This window comes from Talpa europaea, assembly GCF_964194135.1.
Source record: "Talpa europaea genome assembly, chromosome: 13".
Taxonomy (NCBI): domain Eukaryota; kingdom Metazoa; phylum Chordata; class Mammalia; order Eulipotyphla; family Talpidae; genus Talpa; species Talpa europaea.
Window position 1 is genome coordinate 30,303,571 of NC_140080.1, and position 27,835 is coordinate 30,331,405.

Genomic DNA, 27,835 nt, shown 5'->3' on the forward strand with positions numbered 1-27,835 from the left:
GAGGTCCAGCTGAACCTCATCCTGGTGAATGAGGTGGTCCTGGTTCAGGAGGAAGTTCTGTTTTGGGGAGTTTAAGGACTGGTCTGAAGATCACATGCCAGCCTTTTTTTTGGGATTAAGGACCAGTGAAGAAGAGGGCTTGAAGGAAGGTACCTGATGTTGGAGGGGCATTTCCTGGGACCAGAAGAGGGAAATAGCCCTTGGGAGTTTTCTGTGTGGTGTAGATATCTGACTGCACTTGAACTCTGCTCTGGAGGTAGAAGAACCCTGACGTGGTTCATTCCAGACTGCTGGGGGGACTGGCCGATGCTAGGACTTCTTTATGTTAGTACAGGGGAGGGTCCCAGCACCATTCTTGGCCAGAGATCTTGCTCCATTGGATGCTTCATGAGGGAACATATTCTCATCTATTTTTTTTTAAATTGAACTCTTAGCATTTAGTATAGTATCTAGGACACAGTGGGTACTCAAAAAACAAAACAAACAACAACAACAACAACAAAAAACTACCAACCAAACAAAAAACCCCACACAAAACCCTCAAACAGTGTTGAGTGAACAGGCTGGAACCGCAGTTTGGGACAGATGGTGGCAAGCAGTGTGTGCTGGCATCAGGTGTCCCCGGGGAAGGGGGCACAGGCCAAGAGCTTCCTTGGGGTCACAGGTCAGTTCTCGAGACTACGGTGTGCCACAGAGGAGGGCACTCCAGAGTGACCGAGACAGAATTTTTGGGCAGCCTGGATAGGAGAGACTGAGAGACTGGGCCAGATTCCACATGATTTAGAAAAAATAATAATTGACAAGAGCCAACATTATTTGTGATATATTAATTCAATCCTCAAAATAACCTATGGCATAGATGTAATATGTATTTGTCTTAACACGTGAGGAAACTGAGGCACAGAGAAGCTAAATGACTTGTCTAAGGACACACAGCGAGAATGTGAACCATCTAGACTTTCTCACTCCAGAGTTTCATCTGTACCGAGTGGCTGTTAAGATGTGAGGTTTCTTACCCAGAGAGTCACAAAGCAAAATAATACTGATTATCCACTTTTCTCCACTGACTGCACATTTCATATTATATATACATGCATGTATAATATTATACATAGAAGTTTAATGACATGATAAAAAATAATTTTGACTGAACAATGAAGGTTAGAAAGAGAATTTCCCCCCCCTAGTAATAGACTCTAGTGATTTAGAGTGGGCTGAGACTTGCCTGCCACCCCCAGATAACATGCAGCAACTCCCCTAATTCCTGCTGTGGATCAGAATAATTCTTGAAAGATAACATTTGTAGTATTCTAATAGCCCACACTCATCTGGTGCGTACTCTGTACCAGAATGTCATAAAACAAGTGCTGCTCTCTGTGCTTTAGAGATGAAGGGAAAGTAAGGCTGCGTGATTTCCCCTGGCTGCCTGCCTTGAGCGGGGCTGATTCTAACCACTGCTCCACGTGGGCCTTTGGTCCCACGTTATCCAAAGGTCTGTTTATGTGTTTTTCCAGACCAGGTTTGGAGAGCTTATACTCACTCTGTTGTCGGGTAGAAATTTTCATCCTTAATATGGGGAAGATATGCCCAAGACTGCCGGGAGCTGTGGTGTGTACTGCAGGGTGGAGAAGGCCAGGGTTGGGCCTAGCGAGAGGGCTGCTCCACCCCCCTTCTTTCTGGGTGTGTCTCTTGAGTCCTGATGATTCTTCTCTCCTTGTCCTCTGCCCAATCCCTAAAGCCCCTGCCTACTGTGGAGGGACCCAGGGCTTTTGCTGTCCCACCCTGCCATAGAGTGCTCCAGGGCTCCCATGTGGCCTCCGACTCCCTCCCTCATATAAATGAAATCTCTGTTCGGGCAACGTAGGGACTTGAGAAAAGCCACATATCCTCAGATTGGTAGGCCAGACTCATGGAAGCCACTAGGTTGAGCTTGAACCTGGATTGGCTGTGTTTTACCTCCAGAATAACAGTTAAAATCTCCTTCCTTTAGTCAGCTAAGTTCCAACTTTATTTTTAGCCCTTATCACCTCATGCTCAACCTCTCTAGTAGCATCTTAGCCAAATCCCCTTCATTTATGGAAGAATTGTTACTTACACTCACAACAAACCACTGCCTTAGCCACAAGTGTGTAGAGTTCTGTGTTGTACAAGAGCCTTCCAAATGAAGCTGAGTACGATCAAGGCTCCAGTATAGAAATACCAAAGGTACTGTGGTGAGTGACTGAGGGCAGGGAGAATTCATGCAGAGAACACTCATCTGTCAAGTGATCAGAGCAGTGCATTTTAAAATATGCACAAGATAGTATTTTACGTCTGCTAAATTAGTGGGGAAAATCCTGATGCTTGCAAAGCACTGGTGAAAAACAGTTCAGTTGTATAACACTGTTGACATTGACAAATAGTATAGCCCTTTGGTAAGATAATTTTGCAACTGTTTTGTCCTTTGAACCTGAATTTCACTCTCAGAAATTCAATTATAGGAAATAATAGAAAAGAAAGTCATATGTATGGAAATAATGGGAAAATTATAAATATATACAAAAAGTAAATGTTTCCAATAGAGGATATATGAACAGTGGCTCATCAATCTTATGATGACATAAAAATAATAAATGTAGGAAAGCAGACAAGTGTTTACCTTCTCATGCTAGGTGAATCAAATCACAAAATTATCTGTAGTTATAAGTAAATATATGTCTGCATATGGGACAGAATTACCAGAATGCAAACAAAATGAAAACATTTGACTTATGGGGCATATGGTTGTAGATTCCTTATCATTTAAATATTTTCTTATTGTAATGCTGTTTGTGCAATAAATAAAGCAAGTGCAATTACAAAGGCAAACTGCAAAGACAACCTTGAGGCTTCCTTTCGCATCATGGAATGAAGGTCGTGTAGTTCAGCACCCTTCCCAGGCCACCCACCACCGCTGGCCCTGCCTGCTCGGCCTTTTGTATTCCTCCTACCCCGGGCTCCTGATTCCCCACCTCATTTTGCCTCCTCCTCTCCAGCTTCCTCTTTGCTTTGTGCCCTCACCTCAACCTTCTGTAATTCCCAACATTGTCACACATTGGTACTTTCACCCACTATTTCTTTGTATGGAATGCGTCCGTGCTTTTGAGCTGACTCATTTTTCAAGGTCTCATTGGAAGTACCTCTTCTTCCTTCATGAAGGCTTCTCACATCATTTTGCCTGAATTAACCTTTCCTTCTCTTGTTAGAAAAATAGGTTCAGATTTATGTTGATTTTTAGGATGTAAGCTCCTAATGGCAGGGAACTTTCAAGATTAGGTCTTGCTTATTTTTTCAGTGTCTGCAGATTTAGCTTATAATAGCCGTTTCCTGGTTATTCCACCCCTTCTCCAGCTCACAAGCCTGCCGGCTTAGGGCAAGCTAACGCCTGCCTGAAGGGGAGCAAAGCAGAGCAGTCAGATGGTGACGCAGCAGCGGGGCCGCTGCAGAGTAAGCATTAAAAGATGAGTTGATTTGTAATTTCTTCAGGATACAACCTAGTGACCAAATCATTACCAACTTTGTTAATTAACAAAGTGGAATTTTGATGTAAATGGCCTTTTTTCTTAACATAATAAGGGTATCAGTCATCATCTGAGTTGCCACAGACTCACTGTCAGTAGTTGTAGGACTTTAAGAATGAGACAAATATTGCCTGATATCTATCTAGTCACTTATTATGGGGCATTTTCCTATTTTTCTTATTTTGATCTTTAATAGGACACTGAGAGATTAAGAGAATGCATCTTACCATGAATGTGGGAGTTTGTTGTATTTCAGAAAAATTAAAACTGGAGGAAAACTTAGGTGTGACACATTCATTCATTCAACCATTTATATATTTGATAAATATTTTTGAGATTCTTCCTCATGCCTGGGTCTCCTTTAGACTAGGGGTATAGTCAGCTGCTGCCATAGAATTTACTGTTGGGGAAGATAGTAAGTAAGCAAGTGCTGTTTACTACAAAGGAGGGTTCTGTAGGCTGGTGAGGGAAGGAGCAACGAGGGACCCCATTCAGATAGGATGGTCAGAGGGTCTCTGAGCAGGAGTTAGTGGATCTAGGATTTGAGTGATGAGGAGGGTCCAGCTAGCAGGGTGGCGGGAAAGGGATCAGTAGCATTTCTGAGTGGGAGCTGGTGGGCTGTATTTAAGGAACAGAGAGGCAGACGGTATAGGTAGAGATCCCCGACAAGAGGGAGCTTGGTGGCAGTGAGATTGAAGAGTGTGGCAGAGACTACGCAACACCTTATGGGCCATGGTTACATGTTTGGATTAAATCTTCTTGCTTTAAAAACAATATGATGCTGTTTACTTGCCAAGATCCTTTACCAGTAAGGTGTACCCATACCTAGTTGCTGGGTGTCTTGGCCCTAGAGGCTCACAGATACACCCCTCAGAACTGTCCTCAGCCACCGGGGAGACTGAAATGCCCAGGAGTTTATGCCCTGCCCTTGCCAGCAGCCTGCGACTAATAACTGGCAGGAAGAGGTGCACAAAAGGCCAGCACTCTGCTTCGGTTTGGGTAGGAAGGGGGGCTGTTCACACTCAGAGCTCCTCTGCAAGATCTGGATCCAGTGAACCCACATCTCAGCTTCTTTTCCCACCGCATCCTGCTCCTGCCGCTCATCGCAGGTCTCTGCCATGATCGCTCACTTGCCCAAGGACCTTTGTGCCAGGTTCCCTTCTAGCAGGGATTATCATCAGATTGCAAGCTCCCTTGGGGTAGGGAATGCGCCTGTCTGGTTCACTTTCAGATGGAAGATTTATATGGGGCCATGTCAGAATCTGGTAACTTCAAAAAAAATTGTGTGTGTGTGTGTGTGGGGGGGGGGTTGGGGAGGAGAAGAGAGAGACAGCGCAGGTTAGTAGGCCAGTCAGCAGCTGTCACAATCCTCGAGCCAAGATATGACTATGGCATGGATTGCATAATTAAACCTTCTCTGTTAAGGAAAAAATTTCATCCATAATTATACTTACAAAACTCCCCTTCTATCAAGAAATTTGCAAGTGACCTTAGGCAGATGAATGTTAATGAAAGAATAATGCATTATGGTACCTAACGGGGAATATATAAAAGATCAAATGCTCATTAAAACGGAATCCATATGTGAGCATTTAGTACAGAAATAATGAGACAAAAATGTATAGCTGGTCTTTAGCTTAATTACTGATGTTAGTCTCAATTCCTTGGGGGAAACACTAATTTCTAAGAACTGTTTGACTCTGGGATAAAGTGACAGTTTGAAAATGGCTCTTGTTGTTCTTTCTATTTGGGGCCAGTAAATGTATCCGATTTGCATTTATTCTTGGGGCCCTTAAGGATTTATATTCCTCCCCTGGATGCTTCTCAAATTCTTTTCTTTTTATTCAACTTTAAGTCTCTGGGTATTATAATAGTCTCAGCAGATGGAGCACATGATGACTATAATGATAGTTATACAAACTAAGACTCTTTCACTTAGAAAACATGCTAACCAAGAAGAAGAAAACGGATTAAAGGATTATCCTTTGTTGTAAATATTGATATATTGAAAGAGTAGAACAAAAGGAAGAAAACCCAAAAGGCAACCATTTTCTGCCCTAATGTGACAACCCGTACTTTGAGGATCCAAAATCAATTTTTCAAGTGGACAGTGATAGAGAAAGTTGCCCTGTAGAGAAAGTTGTGCAAGCTGATACACCGTAGGCTGAGGAAGGGCAGCGAGGAGGCATTAGGCAGTCTGCTTTTCCCTGCTAAAGTTGAGCCAGACTAGTGAGTGGAGGGAGCTCTTCTGATCCACTATGAACACTCAGTTCTGAGTTACCCTATGGAGGACAAGGCCCTGCTGCTTCTCCCTGACTGCCCCGGGGCCTTCCTGGGAACCACCCACTTCTCTGTGCCACCCCATTAGACTGCCAAGCCAGAACCAGTGTTAGGGCTTCTCCAGGAGTAAGCTGTCTTTTCTAGAGTTACAAACTCAAAAGGGCCACAGATCCCCAGTGGGGGGAATGCAGACGCAGCCCTATTCTCCAAGCCTACTGGGGACATCATCTGAAATCTGTTACATGAATTTCTTATTACAAGGGGAGTTACAGATATTTGGAGGATCACTATAATGATTCATAATTTACACCCATCTATTCATTTACTCAAACTAGAACCTGTGCACCATCTGTAGGGTGAACACTGTTCTCTGTTTTCAGAGACCAGATGAGTGAGGAGGGCCCACATTCCAGGAGTTCAGCCGCACAATATTTAGATTCATCAGAGAGCCTTTAAAATATACAATCCCTGGGTCCCAACCAGAAGAATAAGATTAGAAACTGTGGGAAGGACACTGACATTGACTTTTTATTTATTTATTTATTTTACAAAGTGCCTAGTGGTTTCATTTTGTAGGTAAATGTGAGAACTAATTTGTTCAAAGGATACGGTGAGCTTGAGTTGGATCTAATGTTGAGTTTGGTCTAGCAAGATGCAGTGCTTCCTTGGAGAACCACACACTTGGCCTCAGAAGTTTACAGTTAGGGGTTTTATGAACTAGTTCCTGAAAACTACCCTTAGAAATTATCAACATGGATGACTTTTTCCCCCCATTTTTTTCCCCAGGGACATTAGGAGACCATGTCTGGAGACATTTTTGGATGACACAACTTGGGAGAAGGTGCTAAAGGTATCTGGAGGGTTGAGGCCAGGGCTGTTGCTACATGTTCTTATAATGTACAGGAGAGTGCCCACAGCAAAGACATACCTAACCCAAATGTCAGCAGTACTGGGTTGAGAAACCCTGGTTTAGTCCAAAGGGTAGTTGTGCTCGGAAAAACAATGTGGCAGCCAGGTTCCATTAACTCATGTTTGTACATACTGCGTTCTTGTGACATGCTGAGTGTGATAAACACTGATGGTTGTGTACTAGGTGCTGGTGTTTGTTCCCAGCATACAAATAAGAAAACTGTGGCCCAAAGGCAAAATGACTTTCTGTACCCACAAGTCCAGTAAATGAGGGACCTGGGGTCCCACAGGTGCAGTCAGGCTGCCAGACAGCACTGTGCTTCTGCCCAACAGGTTCTGTTTTTCTTCTGAGAGATTTTTAGGCAGAAAAAGGATGTGTGCATAGTTGGATTAGTTTGTCTTTTATGATTGCTATTTGAGAAAAACAAAAATTCTTTTCCTATGGAAAAGATAAACCCTCTGAACTGGGAGAATAATGGATATTGACCATTTTTGTGCCTCATTGCCATGCTAGGGCCACAGATGTACTGAGAGGAGTCCCCAAGGAGGACGCTGATTGATGCTTTTGACACCAATGGATTCCAACAGCGTTTGGCAGCTCCCAGGCATCCCGTGGTGCAGCTTGGGGTAGTGCCTGACCCACCAGACTGTGTTTGTGACAACCCTGATCTTCTTAACTCTGAGCATCTGTTAAACGATGCCTCGGCAGGAAAACACAGTGGGAGAATGTCTGCTCAGAGCATGTGAGTGTCTGACTGGCCTCTGAGACGTCCTCTAGAAAGCCCTGGTGTCCCCAGGTCCCCTTTGCTTACTGGCTCTGTGCAGAGAGAGGAAATGAAACAGAGCCCCAGCAGAGGTCATCTGTCCTCTCTAGTGTGGTCAGTGCGCCAGGGAAGGGATTTTAGCCAATTGTGCATCTACTGCTGGGCATCACTGTCGCTGTCAGCACAGATTTAAAGCCAGGAGGTTCTTGAGAAGTGGAGCAGTATCCGCCTCATCTGGAGGCCCTGCAGACAGCAGATGAAAGAACTTGTCTAAAAGCATACATTTAGTCAGCAGAGCGTGTGGGCAGGCAGCCTCCTAGCCACAACACTATGTTGTTACTCAACAGGTTGTAGTTTCTTCTGGGAGTTTTTCCAGGTAGAAAAATGGGCTTGTTTATAACATGATTGTAAAATGTGCACACAGTGGTGATCTTTGGAAGCGAGATGCGCAGGGACTTCTGCTGGACTTGGAGGCCCTGGCCCAGCCTTGGCCAGTGGTGATGTGGGTGGAATATCCTCCCTTCCTGCAACCTCTTCCTCCCTCCTAAGCATCCTTCTCTGAGGGAAATTTGTGTGTGCTATGCCCTTGGGCATGTTTTGTGCATTTTGGGCCCCAAGTCTGTGCAAGAATCTTGAAATTGATAGCTGGGAATTGAGGTTCACGGAGGACGTTGGCTTGGTGTGTTACCAGTTTTTGTAGAGACATTTTTATGAAGAAGACTGTTGCCAAAGAATTTGCAGTCTCCACACTTGGCCATGTTGAATCACACTGTTCTGCTTTCTCTTCTATCTCCAACAGAATTTTTCCCAAACATTTTTTCCACCTTTTTCAGGCTGCCTTCTACCTCAGGGGGTGCTCCTGCTTCCTATTTAGAGAGAAGTCGAAGCTATTAATACGAGCTCCTTCAGCTTTTCTCCTGTGGTGGCCATTAGTGCTATTTGCCAAACGGCTCTGTGTTTCTCTCCTGTCAGTGCTTGGCAGGGTTATCCCTCCTGGCCCTCCTTGTGGTGCAGAGGGTGGTGTGACTAGTCGTTGACAGTGAGTCATCAGCAGAAATGACCTGTGTCCCTTCCAGGCGAAAGTATTTATTGCTGGAGTGAGACTCTCTGGAGCTGCATTTCCCTCTGGCAGGGTGGAAGCCGTAGAGGTAGTGGCTGTTCTATCAGCCAGGGCTCTTGAGTGAATTTTATCACAAGATGGGACTAGGATGAGCTATAAATAAATTTTCTTTTGTTAAAAACCACTGTAACTTCAGTGTCACTTGTTGACACAGCCTAAGTTAGCCTGCTTTGAATAATACCTTGTCCCTTTTTGCTCAACAAATATGCTGCATCCACAACCACCCTTTTGGTCTTCCAGCCTTTCTCAGAGGAAAAGCTGTCCTTCCAGCACCCCTAATTTTCATGGCCCCTTCTGACTAAAGTCCCCCAGTGGCTTCCTATGTTTCTTTTTTTTTTTTTTAAAGCTTGATTACATCTTAATGAATTCTTTTTTTTATTTATTTGTTTGTTTGTTCTGTTTATACAAGCACTGGGTACAGTCAGAAGCGCGGGAGGGTGAGAGAATTCACCAGAGCCAGAGCGGGGAGCAGAGCAGGCAGAGGGCCCGAAGCACACTGCTGAGGGGAGCAGCGGGAGGCAGGAGAGGTCTGCGCGCCATGTGGGACCCTCCTCCGGTGGCCGGGGAGCAGCCGGGGATCAAACCCGTGCTGCAGAGGCCGCGGTCAGCATCGCAACCCAGCGCTCAACTGCTGCGCCACCGGGGAGGCCCTGGCTTCCTATGTTTCTTAAAAGAAGAAGAAAGACAAAATCTTTCAGCATGGTCTGTGCACATGTGTATAAACTGACTCTCTTTAGGTTCATTCCATGCCACTCTTTCCTCATACCTTCTAACTTGGCCGTGTTTGCCTTTTAGTTCCTTTTAGATGCTGTGTTCTTTCTCACCTCAGGACCTTTGAACATGCTTTGACTATGTCTACTGTCAGAAATGCCCCTCCCCCCATTACCTTTTCTCAATCATCAGCTCAATCGGCAGCTCTCAGAGCAGGCATGAGGTCCTCAGAGAAGCCTTCATTGATCTCCCCGACTAGGTCACATCTCCGTTTACAAGGTACATTAACATGTTCTTTTCTTTTCTAATTTTCACTTTAATTGCAACATAGTTTGGTCTGATGTTTTGATTAACACCTGTCTTCCCCACAATGAGTGACATTATGTGACTGCCACATTCCCAGGGATTAGCACAGCACTCTTAGTACTCACTCAGTGAAAGCTTCCTGAGTGCATGGATGAAGGTAGGCAGCCAGGTCATCCATTTGGTAAGCCACTAGCCATGTGTGGCCATTGAACTTTACAGCAATGAAAAATATATATTAAGAATTCAGTTCCACAGTCACACTAGCCACATTTCAAGTGCTAATTAGCCATATGAGGCTCTTGGTTACCATATTGGGCAGTAGAAAATAGAACATTGTCATCATTATGGAAAATTCTGTTGGCTAGTGCTGCCATTATGATATCCTAGAACCATGCATGACATGTGATGCCCTCGGGGTTGGGTTTGTGCTGTCTTTTTTTTTTTTTTTTTTTTAAAGATTTATTTATTTATTTATACAAGCACTAGGTACAGTCAGAAGCGCTGGAGGGTGAGAGGATTCACTAGAGATGACAGAGTGGGAAACAGATCAGGCAGACTGATGAAATACACTGCTGAGGGGAGCAGCGGGTGTGGCAGGAGAGGTCTGTCGTGCCATGTGGGATGCTCACCGGCGGCTGGGGATGAAACCAGCACTGCAGAGGCTGCGGGCAGCTTTGCAGCCCAGCGCTCAACCGCTGCACCACCAGGGGAGACCCTGGGTTTGTGACACACTTTTCAGCTTCTCTCTTTCCCGGTGATAGAGTCTGAGGAAACATTGACCCACCTCTAAACGTGTTACTAGAACATGTTCCTCAGGTGTCAGTGGCTTTCCAGCTTTCAGCTCACACTGCCTAAATTGTCCCCCTTCACCTTGCTCTGTTGCATGGCCATCCCATCCTCCACTTTGCATCCTTTAAACCCCATCGAAAGCATTTTCACTTTTGGGAAACTTCCTGAGGTCCAGACTGAGCTGCTTCTGGCTTCCATGCTGCCCCCTTCCTATTCCTCTGCACCCTGCAAATTGCCACCCTTTGTTCACACGTCTCTCCATTGCTGCCCAAACCCATCAAGGGCAAGGTCTGGGTCTTGGTCATCTTAATCTCTGCAGTACTCAGCACAGAACTGTTGGTGTAGTCGACATCAGTAAATGTTTATGAAATGATGGTGAATAAGTGAATGAAAATCACAGTGTTAAGAAAAAGGTCTAGTGAGATCCCTCCCCTCCTGTATCTTACCTTCCTCCCCACAGTCCTGCCCTGGGTCTTTATTTTATGTGAGACTAGTTGTCTGAGCCAGTAATCACCAAGGAACTTGGCATAGCCAGGAAAGGGTACCCCTGAAATTTCAAACTTGGTGGGGAGTATCATCAGTTGGAAGGAATGATGGCTGGTGCCATGATTAGATCCCCCAAGTGAAGTCACATGTCCAGATGCCAGAATTGGGGGGCCACTAAGAAGTCTGGAAGAGGTTACTTCTGTATGGGTTTTTTTTCAGTTTTTGTTGTGTGTGTTTGTTTAGTGGTAAACTTGTGCATATGACTAAGAGGCCTCCTTCTCTGCAGGTAGGATTAAGTCACCTACCATGCAAAATAGGACCAAGGTCTCTGTCCCACCTTCCTTTAGCAGTTGAATCTGCAAGGATACGTGCCCACAAAGTTCTCTTTCAGTAAATGGAATTTTCATGAGATGCTCACTAAAGCAGACCTGGAGTTAGGAGGAAGGTAGAAGTGATATGGGGAAAAGAGAGAAGATAGCATTCCTATTAACCTAGACATGAAGGTACAAAGACAGCAGAGAGGAGATAAAGGATGCAGAGTTGAGTGTTTAGCTAGAAAAGTTGAATAGAGCTCCCAATGTTGTGTCTGGGTCTCTGACCAGCCACTGAGCAAAGACCATGTGACGCACTGAGTTCCCTTTATGAGTGTGGCCTGAGCCTAGATAAACTGCTGCTGGGATTCAGGGACTGGTTGAGTCTTCCCATCTGATGGGACTATAAGGTAAATGCAGAGATGCTTCTGGGCATAAGTGTGACTCAACATGGGGAGTGGGTCTTATCTTTGCTTGTTCATGAAGCAAGCATGGTTTCTGAAGACATTGTAGCCAGAAGGGGCTCAGACAGACTGAGAGGGACAACAGAAATGTCTTGAATGTAAGTAATGTGGGCATTGGCTTTAAACAAGTGCAATGGATGTATTAATACCACCTCACACCTTGACTGGTGCACTGGGGAGGCCTAGGGCTGTTTGGGAGAAATACATACACACACACAAACACACACACACACGTGTGTTTGTGTGTGTGTGTGTGTGTGTGTGTATATATATATATATATATATATATATATATATATATATATACCTATTTGTTTCTTATCATCTTGTGAAGTAGGAATTATCCCAACTTTATAGATGAGGAAACTCAGACACAGAGAGGTATAAGGCACTTGTGAAGTGACCCCATCAATAAGTGGTTGCACCAGGCCTAACCTCAGAGGGTACCCTCTTGGTCACATCTCCAACACGGGCTTCCACATATAGCAGTTAACTTTTTAGCTGACACATTTCACTGGCTTATTGGCTTAGTTACTCTCTTAAGATAGATGTCATGGAGAACAACCATATTCTCATAAGGCTTTGGTCTTTCCAGGAAGAAGTTTAGGCTATAAAAATCTCGTGCTTACCCAAGGGGACATTTCTAGCATTCTCTGGGAAGATAACAAAGACAAGCAAGGGAATAACTGGGTGAATAGAAGGAATTCTTTCTCTTCAGTCAAGGAAGGCGGACATGGCTGAATGACAGTAGTGAGATGTCAACAATGTCCCTGTAGGGCTGCAAGGAACTGTGCAGGTCCAAAGCATTTCCCTTCGTATCAGCTCATTTGAAAGATCACAGAAAATTGTAAAGCAAAAGCTTATGTGTCCATTTTGCAGATGGGAAATGAGGCTCAGAGAGCTTCAATGACTTGATTAGATCTCATAACTAGTAAGCATAAGAATCATGCTAGAAATCTGGTCTCCTGACACCCACTTTCTGACTTTTTTCCTTTACCAGGTGGTTTCTTGTGCTGTGGTGAGATAACTCTGTACCTTTAATGGAGGTTGATGTTATGATGGAGGCAGCCAGATGTTAGGGAGGATCACATGCTAGGGGGTGCAAGCAGTCAATGATCCAGGCTGCAGCGCCAGCCACAGAAGAGGGACTCACTTCATTCAGAACCAGTTATATCATAGATCTATAGGCTGTTTCTATATTAGAATTTCCCCAGGGCTGTTACTTGGAAAACTAGTTTTACCAGATGCCCCAAGAGAAATTGAGTTCTGAGGTCAAGTGTATACATTATACCCTTTGCCTGTTAGACTCTGCTTAACTCCAAGTCTCCAAATCTATTTGAATAGAAACGTTTTTTAAAGTCACAGCTATTAGTAGCCCATGAAACCACCACCAACAAATAATTTAATTATTGAATTAATGGTTTGATTACTTTCATGTGGGTACAGCTTCAGGAATTTCTATGGTTTTATAATCTAGCCTTAAGATTTATCTCAAACTATAGTTACAGCTGTCTGTCTGTCTAATGTAAAAGGGAAAATATTTGTAAATAGGCCTTGGTGCTAGTCATTCCATGACTCAAAGACACAGGATTAGATTATGCCCAGGCAAGCATGCTAAAGTTCATAAATTTAAAATGAAGTATCATTATAATATTAATAAGCCTTTTTAATATTACATCATTTTCACTGGTAATACATGTCGAATAAATGTCAAGGAAAACTCTGTTTACTGTTGCATGATGGCATACCTGGTCGAGAGAATTTTATCCATTAGAGGTCTTTGAAATGAGCAAGGCTGACATTTTATGCAGGTTGTTTATCATTTTCCTACCTATGGATTGCAGTCAGCACTTGACATTAAGGATGGATATTTCTTGAGACCTGTAGGATTCCCTCATTGGCAAATACCATGAAATAAATAATTTCCCTCATACAACCTTTTAATTCTGATTCAAACCATCAAATTGATGGAGTATTTCACTCTGTCTTCTGTTTTGTCCCTGGTAGTTGACAATAAGAGGGGACTTGTAGCTATGAGATAGTGGCCAGACTTCTGGACTAGCTGACTGACTTACCTTCAGTGACAGTTTTGCTAAGAAATTTGAATTTATGTTTCAGAAAATTGGTGAATACTTGCATTTCATGGGCCATTGGAATTACTCATGAATAGTCAAACCTGTCACTATACATCTGAAAATTCCTGTTTTTTTGGTTTTCAAAGATATCTTCACTTTTTACCCGGTGCTGGGAGGCAGAAAGATACTATGGCTTGGGGGAGGAAGGAAATGCTTGTGATTCTGGAAACGAGCTCATTTTTAACTTTGCCACTCTCCACAGCAGGGCTTGTTTGAATGCCAAGGTCCTGGATATCTCAACAACTTCATGTAAGAATTCCTATGCGTTCATGAAAAACCTTAGTGAACTCTTAGGATAGGTGAATAATAGTGACCTCCCCTGCGTTAAGAAGGTAGTTTTATACTTGAGACTGCAGCCTGACTCCTCGTCTCCCAGTGACTCTGTGCTTCCTTCTCTTCATATAAAGCTACCTTTCCCGGGATTTATCAGTTATATCTTAGGGATTCAGAGTCTTTGAAAGGGAGCTGTACTTCTTAGAGTTTTTGATTGTTAAGAGTAAAAGGGCAGGAAGATATTAATCAAATGTGGATGTTTTCTCTAGAACATCCATAGTTACATGTGGTTTGTTGAAGGATAATTTACCCCACACAAATTAACCAGACAAGGGAGAAATGCCCAGAGGCCAATTTGAGGGTTTAAAAAATGCCATTCAGTATTGCTCCCTGTGAAAAAGCTAGGAAAAACCCGACAAAGACTGGTTCGCAATCTTACTAATGTGGAAAATACATTGATGTTTGAACACATGGATCTTTGGAGCTTTCCAGTTTTCCTCAGGACAAATGATGCCACCTATCAGAAGAGTAGGTTCTGAAGAATCCAGAGTACATCCAGAGTGGAAACAACAGTTTTCTTCTTAGGATCTCAACCTGACTAGCCATTCTAGGTGTTTCTGAGGTACTAGTGCTCAGTGGCCACTAAAGACACCTGCAGGTCAATTGAGGAAGTGGGATAAGCTTACTCTTGCCAAAGTCCTGCTCATGAAGACTTTCATAAGCCTTGGGAGGGAAATTCTTCTCCGAGCCACAAATCCTACAAAGACTACAAAGATTCTAAAATGTTTTCTACATAACAAGCCCCTAGGTGCACAGAGAAAACTCTGTAAATGCTACCGAGTAGTAATAGGAACTGAAAAATATGTTTCTCACGAAAACGTGGGAATTGGTCTGCTGGCTCATGGGAGCATTCACTGTGACATTGTCCCTGCTGGAGGTTTGGAGGCTGAAAATCTTTTATTCTCTAGGCTTGAGGCCTGTTCTTGGAATGACTATTATAAATTTTCTCTCCCCTAGTGAGGAGGAAACGGGGTGGGAGGTGAGATGGGTTCTGAGCAATCCTGCAAGACTGGTCGTTCCTTGTCTGGAGACAAGTCAAGTAATTGGTGTCCTCATCATCACCTCACAGGAACATAAAATATGCATGAGCGTGAAGCTAGGCCAGCAGCCCTGCAGGCGGGAAGGGCTGAGACTTGGGGGAAGCTTACCTTCTTGACTTCGTATTTAATGGCGAGTTTGATCCGGCTCAGACTCGGGCGGTGGTGGTCGGACCAGACTTGGAAGTTCACATCACCATTTAAAATCGCTTCCACCTCTTCTGTGTCTCGGCACAGGTCCAGCACGCCCACCACAAAATCCTTGCATTGCATAGATAACTTCCTGTAATCGTTCTAACAGAATAAAGAGAAATCAGGGGTGGGTCACACTGAGTCCCACAGATCGGCTTGCCCAGCACAGCAGTATCCATCAGCGACTGTCCACCAAGTATGAGCTTATTGAGTGCTCTGGAACCAGAGGGATGTGCTGGGTCCAGAAGGCACGGCAGTTTCTCCAAATACAGCAAAGCTAGAGCACTGGGGGAGTCTAAGCCAGCATTTGCCCCAGGTGTGCTGAATGGGCCTCCTGCCTCAGAATCACCTTGGGTGATGCCACCTGCAGAATCCAGGCCCTGTCCTGAGTCTGAATTACTGGGGATGAGGCCAGGAATCTTTTAACCTTGTTCTCTAAGTGATTCTGGCGCCTGCCAAAGCCCTTTCTGGGCTTTTTCAAAGCCAAAATTTTCAGTGCCCAATTCTGAGCCAATTCTGAGGGAGGAATGATAAGGAAATGAACTTCTAAGGCTGATGGAAATAACACTTCACTCATTTACTACCAATCTATAATGGTAACTGCTGTACGCAGGAAGCTACTGCAAAGATATGACTGATATGCTAAAATTGGAAAAAAACCGTAAGAGGTGTGCTTTCTTTTTATGTGCCTGAAAATCTGCTTGTAAGTGATAAATTTAAAAATCTAATGTAATTTAAATCTAACATGATCCTTTCTTACCACAAATCCTTTTATATGGCAAATCAAGGCGCCTTAAATTACTCCCCTGTTGAATAAACATCTTCAAACCTTGACCTTTGTTTTGTTTTGTTTTGTTAATGAGTTAGCTCTGGAACTCTCTTTTTTCCTTCCTAGGAAAGCCTTTCTGATTATCTTTGTGAGTCTGACTTTCCTAGTGACTTGCCAACTTTTCTCTTTCCCAAACAGATTGCTTAAATCCCATTTGATGATCCAAAATGTCGGACAAACGCATGTTCATGTCTTCCGCCTACCACTACTCCCCCAAAATATTTTTCCCTAGAGCCTTGCTTATTGTTTTCTTAGTCTATTCAGAAGCAACACAGGCACCAAACATCATTTCTAGTATAATCAACGTCAGCAGCCTCAGACTGGTAAATAGCAGTTGGTAAAGAGGAATGCATTTGTGCTTTTCCAGCACCTGGACTCTTCAGCAGAATAGAAGGAGGCTGGCAAACTGCGGCCATCTTCCTGAATTAATGATTCTTGCCTCCTTTCACAACTGCTGCATCAAAATGTCTCTTTGCATTAGGGAAACAGGCAAGTAAATGTTTGTTTGCCAGGAAATGGAAAAGGATCAGGAAAATGTTTTCAGACAAGTGGCCGCCCTTCATTTTTATCTATAATTTAGGTGGAAGAAGGAAGTTTCAGAAATTCTGGGTAGATATGACTGCTCAGTACAGGCAGATTGTCATGAAGAAAAATTCAGAAAAGGAATGTTCTGTTTTGGGGCACTTTGCACAGGACTGAGGTGGTGATCTGAGGGGGTGTGCGCCTCCTCCATTCCTAACATTAACCTGACACCTTTCATTCATTCATTCATTCTTGAGGACCTACTATTTTCCGCACAGTGAAAAATTAGCAATGGACAGGCATATGTGGTCTCTGAATAGTGGGCGTGGGGGTGGGGAGGCTTCTGGGGACCATTCTCAGTATTGTACAAGAACAGTGCTAAGTAAAACTTGCTCAGAGATTGTCCCAGATGAGATACTGCAGTCCTTTGATGATCCTGAGGTGGGAAGCTCAGGAGACACTGGGCTTAGCAGAATGGACAAGGGAATTCACCTTCTTACATGGACCAGACACATTTAACTCTGGCAGCCTTTGCTGCTGTGACTCGGGGTCCCTTGTTCGCTCTGTGAACAAAGAGTCTCAGAATATTATTGCCTGTTTCTGGTAAAACAGACACTGCCTTATTGGCTAGACAAGAACTCATGTTTTGGTGGAAACTTCTGCTTAGAGCAGAATCCATGCGTGGGTATAGAAAGGAAGCAGAAAGGGCTTGAGCCAGTCCTTGACCCATGCTCCCCATGCTAGGAATGAGTCAGACTATCCTGCTGCTGAACCTCGCACATTTCCAGGTTCAGTACAGTGCAGGACAAAAGGTGCTATCTCATTGGAAACATTCATTTCCTGGGTCCTTTCAGCTTGCCTGGCTGTGAAAAGGGGAGACACATCAGGGTAATCAAAGCAGGTAATTTGTGTTTTGCCTGTGGCATAGACACTCAGGTTGTGGTTTTCAAATGGTTAGAAGGGACGGAGAGAAGCCAGGCCTGCCAGGAAGGAGACAGCATGGGTCAGGGTAGCTGCATATGGGAGGGTCCGTCTCCAGGCCCCAGCTCAGCAGAGAAAGCTACATGCACAGAGCTGGGGAATTAGGATGATTATGACTTACGGTGGCAGACTGAGCTCTGGGAAGCTTCCAAGCTGCACTCTTGCACTTTAATTGGAGGTTGATGAGGCACACACCAAAACGTTACAGGTGTCCTTTTAGAAGAAATGTAATATTTCTATAACTGAGGTCTCCAGTCCCAAAGGGTGTCAGGTGTTCTATGTGTATCATCTCATGCAGTCCTTGTAAAAATCTCATGATGGAAAGACTATCAACATTTCCAGTTTGCAAACAAGGAAGCTGAGACTGAGAGAAACTCATCAGCTGAATCCACTTTTCTTTGTATGTCACTTAAATCTTTCTGGGTCATTCTTTCACCTTCCTTGAAGATTTTAGCTCCTGTCTCATTGTTGTGCCCCAGCATTTCTGCTGCTTTTATTCTCATGATATTCTCATTTCCTTGATAGTGTATTTTCCAGTGGCCTTGTCTTCATCCCTAACTCAGTTGCTCATTCTCTTAGTTATTCCCGAAAGCTGCACCTTGACCATGACCCCAGCTTCAAGTCTCCCTCTCTCTGGTCACCACCTCCTGTATGTCCAGCTACTCCCTTGGGATCCCACCTCCAGCAATCCTTTGATGCTGCCAGATCCACGAGGTGATCATATCACTTTTCCTTCTGTTTCTTAACCCCTGTAGGTCTCTGTCTCCTTCCTTTTAGAGATTATAGTTCAGTCAGTCATCATCACCCTGCACATATATATATCTCATTAGCTCTCCTGCCCTCCTCTGATTTCTTTATTCTTATTGGAGAACAGCCTGACCTCAGTTGAGTCTAACTTGTCACCACTGAGCTCCAGCCTCTGCAGAGTAAATGTGGCTGGAGAACACATCATGCCACTGATTAGGCGAACTGTCCACCCCTTCCTCCAAACTCAGTAATTCCTCAGTGCTTCTGGGCCAGTTACTCTCCCACACTCCTAAACAAGCATTTTATACTTTCTTCTCACCCTCATCTTCTAGCTTCTCCTCCCTCTCCTCATTCTCAGGTGAAGATCTTGTCTTCTGCTTAGCTAGAGAAGCAGAAGTGATCAGGAGAGAAGTTGCACACACGTGATCACACATTCTACCTTCGTGTGTCTGTGCCCATGGACTCTCTTTTCCTCACTGTGCACGAACTGGCCCTGCGCTTATCTACGGCAGCAACTCCAGGCGTGCTGCCTCCCAGCCCCTCACCCGCTCAAGGACATGGCTCCTGCAGCCTTCCATTCTTTCCCCTGCGTTGTCAGTTTCTCTCTACCCCTACTTGCTCTTTCTAGAAACATGCTGCTATTCTGTTTTCTTAAAAAGAAACTTCTCTTGACTCCATTTCTCCAATTTTCTGTTCCATTTCATAGCAGAATTACTCAATAGCATTGTCTACACTCATTGTTTCCAGTTGCCCTCCTTGCACTTTCACGGCCCGCTCAGTGAGGGCCGTACCTTCCCCCTCCACTGAGACTGTTCTTGTCAAGGACACAAGTGACTTGTGTATTGCTAGGTTCAGTGCGTGACTCTCAGTCCTCATCTTCTGTCACCTATTGTGTGCTTTGATATAGCCACCTGATCACTTCCTCATCCTCATATACTTCCTTCACCTGACTTCCAGTGTAACATACTCTTCTGTGTTTTTTCTTCCAAAATGGCTACTTTTTACATTCTTCATTGATTAAGTCTCGTCTCTCTGATGTCTTCATTTTGGAGTGCCTCAAAGAGGTGCCCAATTCTTCGAATTCTCCTTTTATCTATTTATAGTCTCAGCCTTAGTGATCTCATCTAAAACCATGAGATACCATCCAAGTGCTGATCACTCCAGAATTCCTATCTTTAGCTCGGCCTTCTCTCTTGAACTTCTGTATCCAATTGCCACCCCGACATTTCCACTTGGATGCCTAATGGACATTTCAACCTTAACAAGACTATTTCTGGATCTTGTCTCTTCCACTTTACTTAGTCTTACCTACACTTTCAGTTGCTCATGATAAAAAAACCTTGGATTTATTCTTGATTGCTGTCTTCCTCCTAGATTGCACATATAACCCTGTAGCAGATCCTTCCAGCTGGGCCTTCCAGATATGTACATAGTCTGATCTCTTTTCACAATTCTGCTTCTTCTATCTTAGTCTAAGTAGTCATCATCTCTTGCTTGGGTTAACACAAGTACGTATCCTTATTCTCTCCAGGTCCTTAGAGTATACCTTCACAGCCTTACTATACTTTCACTATATCTGTTGGAGGGATACTTAGAAAAAGCAATTCGATCATGGCACTGCTCTGTTCAAGCCCTGGACTGGTGTCCTATAACGACATACATTATCTTGCCTTTCCATCCTCTCCCTGATTTTATTTCCAATGGTTCTCTCCTTCCCTCAGCCTGCTCTGCCCCTTTGCCCACTGGCCTTCAAATACAGCACAGGCCAGACCTTTGCACTGGCTCTTCTCTTTGCCTGGAATGCTCTTTCTTTGGGCATCAACTCTCTTGGCTCCTTCAAGTCTTCACAGTCCATTTTCTCAGTAAAGCTTTCTTTGTCATTCAACAAATTGTGACACTTCTTCATCCCCATCACTCTTTCCTGCCCCCCCATATTTTTGTTTTCTTTATAAGGCTGTGGCCACGTGACACAGTATATATTTTATTTATAATTATTGTCCATGTTGTCCAGATTGTCAATTTCTTAAGGTCATGAATTCATAAATGTATTATCAGAGACGAACACTTTTGTAAAACGTGATAGGCACTCAGTAAATACTTGTTGAATCAGAACAGTGTACTTGTTTAAGGTAACATGCTAGTGGCAGAGCTAAGATACAGAACAGGTTGGTCTGACCCAAATCCTGCTGTCTTTCCCTCTCACCATGCTGTCTCTTGGAAGCAGCATCTTCATTCCCTTCTACTTAACGCACTCTGAGAACCTCCAGGCCCAATTGGGGCTGGTTCTCAACTAACTTGAAGAAATAAAGGATGGGCAGGTATATGGATATTTGAATCCCCAACTGAATCTATATAGGTGAATACACAGGTATTGCTGTGGTCAGTTTCTTTTCTGAGTAGTGCATCTCATGGTTTTAATTTGCATCCCCTGATGACCAAATGATGTTGAATATCATTTTGTGTGCCTATTTGCTGTCTTTGGATCTTTGAAGTGTCTGTTCAAATCTTTTGTCCACTAAAAAAATTGAGTTTCTTTTCTTTTCCTTTTTTTTAAAAAGATTTATTTATTTCTGCATACAAGAGCTGGAGGTGTGTGAGAGGACTCACCAGAGACAGATGGGGAACAGAACAGGTGGGTTTGTCTGAAATACACTGCTGAGGGGTGTAGTTGGCAAGCAGGAGAGGTCTGCTGCGCCATGTGGTTTAGGTCTCCCTTGGCCAGGGATCGAACTCTTGTTGCAGTGGCTGCCAATAGCTTCACAGTGCTGAGACATAGTTTTATTTTTTTTTTTAATGAGTTTTGAGAGTTCCTGTATTACATATATTGTGAATATAATTAAAAAATAATATACAGAGTTTGTAAATATTTTCTCTTTGTGGTTTACCTTTTAATTTTTTAATAATAGCTTTCAAAGAGAAATTTTACATTTTTGCGACACCAATTTATGATTTTTTCCTTTTAGAATATGACTTTGGTATCATAGCTAAGAATGTTTTTCTTGATGCATAGTCACAAATGTGCTCTGGAAATTTTTCTCTAGAACTTTTATAGGATATTCGTTTGTTGAAAAGATTTATTTTTTTTTTCTCTATTTAGTTGCTTTTGCTCAGTGGTAAAAAATTGTGGACCATATTTTATGGGTTTATTTTTGTGCTTTCTATTCTGTTTCCTTGGTCCAGTATATCTACTATTTCATTATATTTTTGTGATTTTATAGTAAATCTTAAAACGAGGTGCTTTGGCTCCTCCAACTTTGCCATTATTTTTCAAATTATTTTGGCTTATTCCTTTCCTTTTCACATATGATTTTTAAGAAACCTGTTCATATTTATAAGAAATTCTTCTGGGCTTTTTTATTGGAATTATGTTAAGCCTATAGATCAGCTTGAGTTTTCCAAAACATGAACATATTATATCTTTCCATTATTTATATCTTCTTTGGTTTCTTTCACTTGTGTTTTATAACTTTCAACATATATGTTCTTTATATATTTAGTAAGGCATATATAAGTTTTTTTTTTTAGCTATTGGAAATATTTTTAAAATGTTTGGCTTCTAATTATTCATTGCTATGATTAGAAATATGATTGTTGTATGTTAACCTTATGTTCTATGACCTGGTGAAACTCACTGGTGCTTTGTAGATTTCTTGGCATTTTCTATGTAGACAATCATATTGTCTGCAGACAACTGTTTAATTTTGAGTGGATGTATTTGCTAATATGACTATAAAAATGGTCACTAACATGCTTTCATGTTCGTTGATAAATTTTCAAAGTTTTATGTCTAGGAACAAAATGTTGCCAACAGATTTTTGCTGGCTTTTAGCCAAAAATTACTGATCTAGCATTTTTTATTTAGTCAATATATTGAGCAGCTTCTGGGCTACTCATCTGCTTTTATTTTTTTATTTTTTAAATTTATTTATTTATTTTATATAAGCACTGGGTACAGTCAGAAGTGCGGGAGGGTGAGAGAATTCACCAGAGCCAGAGCAGGGAGCAGAACAGGCAGACGGATGAAATACACTGCTGAGGGGAGCAACGGGTGCTGCAGGAGAGGTCTGCTGTGCCATGTAGGACCCTCGCCAGCCGGCCGGGATTGAACCAGCACTGCAGAGGCTGCGGGCATCTTCTTAGCCCAGCACTCAACTGCTGCGCCACCAGGGGAGGCCCTGCTTTTATTTTTGTGCTATGCTCAATACAGAAGTTAATGGAGATTTTTACATTTCAGTTGGTCCAGAATTTCTGCCTTTCCTTTTGTTCCATATATTTTACAAGCTTATTTATTATTGAGACTCTCTCTGGCTCCATCACAGATAAAGTAAAAACCATTTAATATAATGTAGTAGTACCTTAAATTTTGGGTGCTGTTTTGACAACATCAATTGCAGGACATTATTAATTTGCTTGACTTTGTTTTGTTAAAAACACCAACTCAAACTTTTACAAAGCTACTGCCAAATCAGAGAAGAGAGAGAAGCTCATTAATCTGATCAGCCAGAATTTGAATTTTTCACACCCACACAATACAGAATAATTAATGCTCATTCCTCAGTGGAGACCTTAGCATTAAATTTTAAAAGAATGTGGACCTTAAATCCACTCCCCTTTTTCCTTTCTTCAGAGACCCATTATGGAGGAAGAAGGTTTATTGAAAGCTCTAACCGAAATACAAATGGGGAATGAATCTACAGGCTGTTCATGTTGTAACCAAGGAAGTTTTCTGCTTTTGACATTCAGGCTGACTTAAGAAATGATTACAATAATAGTTTACAATAAAATGGTCCTAAACATTTTAGTGTTTAATTAAATGATCTCAGTCACCCTATCAGTGGTATAGTAGTAGTATTCCCAAAGAAGAAGAGGACTGAGAATTGATGATTGGAATTAGAACTGGCAACTTGGAGGTTGCCAGTCACCTTGATGGGAACAGTTTTGGGAGACTGGAGGGTATGGCTGGAGAGGAGAAATGGGCAGAGAGGGCCTCCCTGGTGGCGCAGAGGATTGAGCGCAGTGCTGTGAAACTGTCTGCAGCCTCTGCAGCTTGGGTTCGATTCCCGGCCAGCCAGGGAGAATCCCACATGGTGTGGCAGACCTCTTCTGTTGCACCCGCTGCTCCCCTCAGACAGTCTGCCTGTTCTTTTCCCTACTCTGTCTCTGGCGAATCCTCTCACCCTCCCGTGCCTCTGGCCTGTACCCTCGGTCTTGTATAAAAATAAATAAATCTTTTTTTAAAAAAAAGAAATGGGTGGAGAACAGCTGGAGTCAGTGATATATATAGATGGTGCTTTTGAGGAATTTAACTGCAAAGGCAAGCAGAAAAATGGATAAATAGCAATAGCTGATGAGAGAAATAGGGTTAAGAGAAATTTTATTCATCCCTTCCTCTTCCTTCCTTCATCCTGCCTTCCCTCTTTTTCTCATTCCCTCCCTCCTTCCCTTCCTGCTTTTTCCTGGTGAAGAACTTATAATATTTTGTATCTTGATTGAAATTTTTCAGTAGGTAATTATGCTGGTAGTTGTATGTGGTATCAGTAGATAATCATATTAATCTGGTAACTAAGTAATACATATCACAGAGGATTGTATATACTAGTATATAAATGGAAGAATAAATTTATATAGCATCACATATGGTTTATCTGTAGTAGAAAGGCAGATAAAGTATGTGGGTAAGGGTCCAGTAGGTGGATACATTGTGGTAGGTATCTGTAGATGTTTTTTTTTTTCTTTCTATTTTTGACCCAGAGAAATAAGAAGATAAATTATCAGTGAGAGTATTAGGATGGAGGTGATAGATGTTTTGGGAGGGGAGGTCTGAAGTAGATTTTAGAATTTAAGAGTGAATGATTAGGGAGGCAGAAGATACTTATTGGAAAACAGTGACATCCTTTTTGAGGTTTGGGGCTATACATTTAAAATGAGGCCAGCCTATGGGGTTGATTTTTTTTCTAATCACATTCAGCTCCTTAGATGCGAGCATGTAGTAGATAGAGAATCAGATTTTATCAGCATTGTATTTTTTTTTTTTTTGCCAAAGAATACAACAAATCAAGAGAGGAGCAGAGAATTGGGGTGCATGTGAGGGAGAGGTTATAATGATAGCCCATGGGATTCAGGCTGATAGGAGGGGAGAGTAGACTTCAGTGGGAGGGAAAGTGGAAAGACGGTTGGAAAAACAAGACTCAGTTGTATTTTGTCTCTAAGAAATGCACTTTAAATGTTCTTTCTTACAAAACTAAATATATTTTTACCATATGATCCAATAATCATGCTCCTTGGTATTTACCCAAAGGAGTCAAAAGCTTAAGTCCACACAAAACCTGCATCTAGATATTCACAGCAGTTTTATTCATATTTGCCAACTTAATAGCAACCAGGATGTCCTGAAACAGGGGCATGAGTTATAAGTTGTAGAAGATCATCCCGACAATGGAATACTTTTTGGCACTAAAAGACATGAGCTATTCAGCCATGTAAAGACATGAGGTGAAAACAGACATCAGAGAAAACACATACGTAGTGGGAGACTTCAACACACCACTATCAACAATGGATAGATCAACAAGACAAAAAATAAGTAAAGAAACTAAAGCTCTAAATAAGGACCTAGAGCATTTGGGCTTAACAGACATCTATAGAACACTAAACCCAAAAAAAACGGAGTACACATTTTTCTCAAGTGCACATGTATCATTCTCCAGGATCGATCACATACTGGGGCACAAGACAAACATCAACAGATACACCAAGATTGAAATCATACCAACCATTTTTTCTGACCATGAAGGCATCAAACTAGAAATAAACCATAAAAAGAAGGCAAGGAACTATTCTACTTCATGGAGATTAAAAACCAAACTACTGGAAGACCACTGGACTAATGAGGAGATCAAAGAAGAAATTAAAAAATTCTTTGAATTGAATGACAAGGAGGACACTAATATCCTAAATGTATGGGATGCAGCAAAAGCAGTAATAAGAGGAAAATATATAGCTCACATCAAATAGAAGCTCACATCAAAAAACAAGAAAGAACTCAAAGAAACAACCTAATCTCAAAGCTCAGAGATCTAGAAAAAGAACAACAAAAAAACCCCAAAACCAGTAGAAGAAAAGAAATAATAAAAACCAAAGCAGAAATAAATGAAATTGAAACTAAAAAAACAATCCAAAAGATCAATGAAACCAAGAGCTGGTTCTTTGAAAAAATCAATAAAATAGACAAACCCCTAGCCAGGCTCACAAAGGAAAAAAGGGAGAAAGCACAAATAAACAGGATCATAAATGAAACAGGAGAAATCACAACGGACACAGCAGAAATCAAAAGAATAATCAGCAACTACTATGAACAGTTATATGGAAACAAGTTCAACAATCTCAATCTAGAGGAGATGGACAAATTCCTACAACTCTACAATCACCCAAAGCTAGATAAAGAAGAAATAGAACACCTAAACAGACCAATTACAATTAGCGAAATTGAAATGGTAATCAAAAACCTCCCCAAAAACAAAAGCCCAGGACCTGATGGATTTACAAATGAATTCTACCAAAGATTCAGAGATGAATTAGTGCCTATCCTTCACAAACTCTTCCAAAAAATTGAGAAGGAAGGGACAATACCAAACACGTTCTATGAAGCCAACATTACACTAATACCAAAACCGAATAAGGACAACACAAAAAAGGAAAACTACAGGCCAATCTCCCTAATGAACACTGATGCAAAAATCCTCAATAAAATTTTAGCTATCAGAATCCAACAATGTATCCATAAGATAATTCACCACGACCAAGTAGGATTCATTCCAGGGACACAAGGATGGTTTAACATCAGAAAATCAATCAACGATATCCAACACATCAACAAAAAGAAATATAAAAACCATATGATAATATCAATAGATGCTGAGAAAGCTTTCGACAAAGCGCAACACCCATTCATGATAAAAGCCCTTGAAATTCTTGGGATACAAGGAACATACCTCAACATCATAAAGGCCATCTATGACAAGCCAACAGCCAGTATCATCCTCAATGGTGAAAAGATGAAAGCAATTCCATTAAGATCTGGAACAAGACAAGGATGTCCACTCTCACCACTGCTTTTCAATATAATACTGGAAGTCCTAGCCAGAGCAATAAGACAAGAGAAAGACATCCAAGGAATCCAAATAGGAAAAGAAGAAGTCAAACTATCACTATTTGCAGATGATATGATATTATACATAGAGAACCCCAAAAACTCCACAGAAAAACTAATTCAACTTATCAATCAATTCAGTAAAGTGGCAGGATACAAAATCAACACGCAAAAGTCAGTAGCCTTCCTATACACAAACAATAAATCTGAAGAAGAAGAAATAAAAAAACCCATCCCTTTTATTATCGAAACAAAAAAAATCAAATATTTGGGAATAAATCTAACAAAAGAGGTAAAGGACCTATACAAAGAAAACTATAAAACACTGTTAAAAGAAATAGAAGAAGACACAAAGAAATGGAAAGACATCCCCTGCTCATGGATTGGAAGCATTCACATTATCAAAATGGCCATCTTACCAAAAGCAATTTACAGATTCAGTGCTATTCCAATCAAAATTTCAATGTCATTCTTCAAAGAAATAGAACAATTATTGATGAAATTCATATGGAATCACCAAAAACCCCGAATAGCCAAAGCTCTCCTGAAAAAAAAAGAAGGAAATGGAGGCATCACACTCCCAGACTTCAAACTCTACTACAAAGCCATAATCATCAAAACTGCATGGTATTGGAACAAGAACAGACATACAGACCAATGGAATCGAATAGAAAATCCAGAAATAAACCCACATATTTATGGTCAACTAATCTTTGACAAAGGAGCAAAGACTATGCATTGGAGCAAAGAAAGCTTGTTCAATAAATGGTGCTGGGAAAACTGGGTTGCTACATGCAAAAGAATGAAGCTTGACCACTACCTCACACCATACACAAAAATCAACTCAAAATGGATTAAAGAACTAGACATAAGACCTGAAACCATAAAATACATAGAAGGAAATATAGGTGAAACACTACGTGATTTGCACATCAAAGACATCTTTACAGACACATCACCCAAAGCAGTGATAGTGAAGGCAAAGATAAACAGCTGGGACTATATCAAATTAAAGAGCTTCTGCATAACAAAAGAGACAATAACAAAAACAAAGAGAAACCCCACCAACTGGGAGAACATTTTTGCACCCAACACTAATGATAAAGGACTGATCACAAAAATCTGCAAAGAGCTGATGAGACTCAACAACAACAAAGAAAATAACCCAGTCAAAAAATGGGCAGAAGAGCTAAAAAGAAACTTCTCTGAAGAGGAAATGCAAATGGCCAAC

General features: G+C 42.0%; 1 protein-coding gene across 1 annotated transcript in view; it reads right to left on the reverse strand.

The window, feature by feature from the left end:
• Positions 1 to 27,835, reverse strand: part of TRPC7 (transient receptor potential cation channel subfamily C member 7) — a gene marked incomplete at both ends in the record, with an annotated part of 151,748 nt that overhangs the window by 77,101 nt on the left and 46,812 nt on the right. Inside the window, one exon of the mRNA XM_084252620.1 lies at positions 15,296 to 15,478. Coding sequence (XP_084108746.1) covers positions 15,296 to 15,478 — 183 coding nt within the window. The remainder of the gene's footprint in view (positions 1 to 15,295; positions 15,479 to 27,835) is intronic.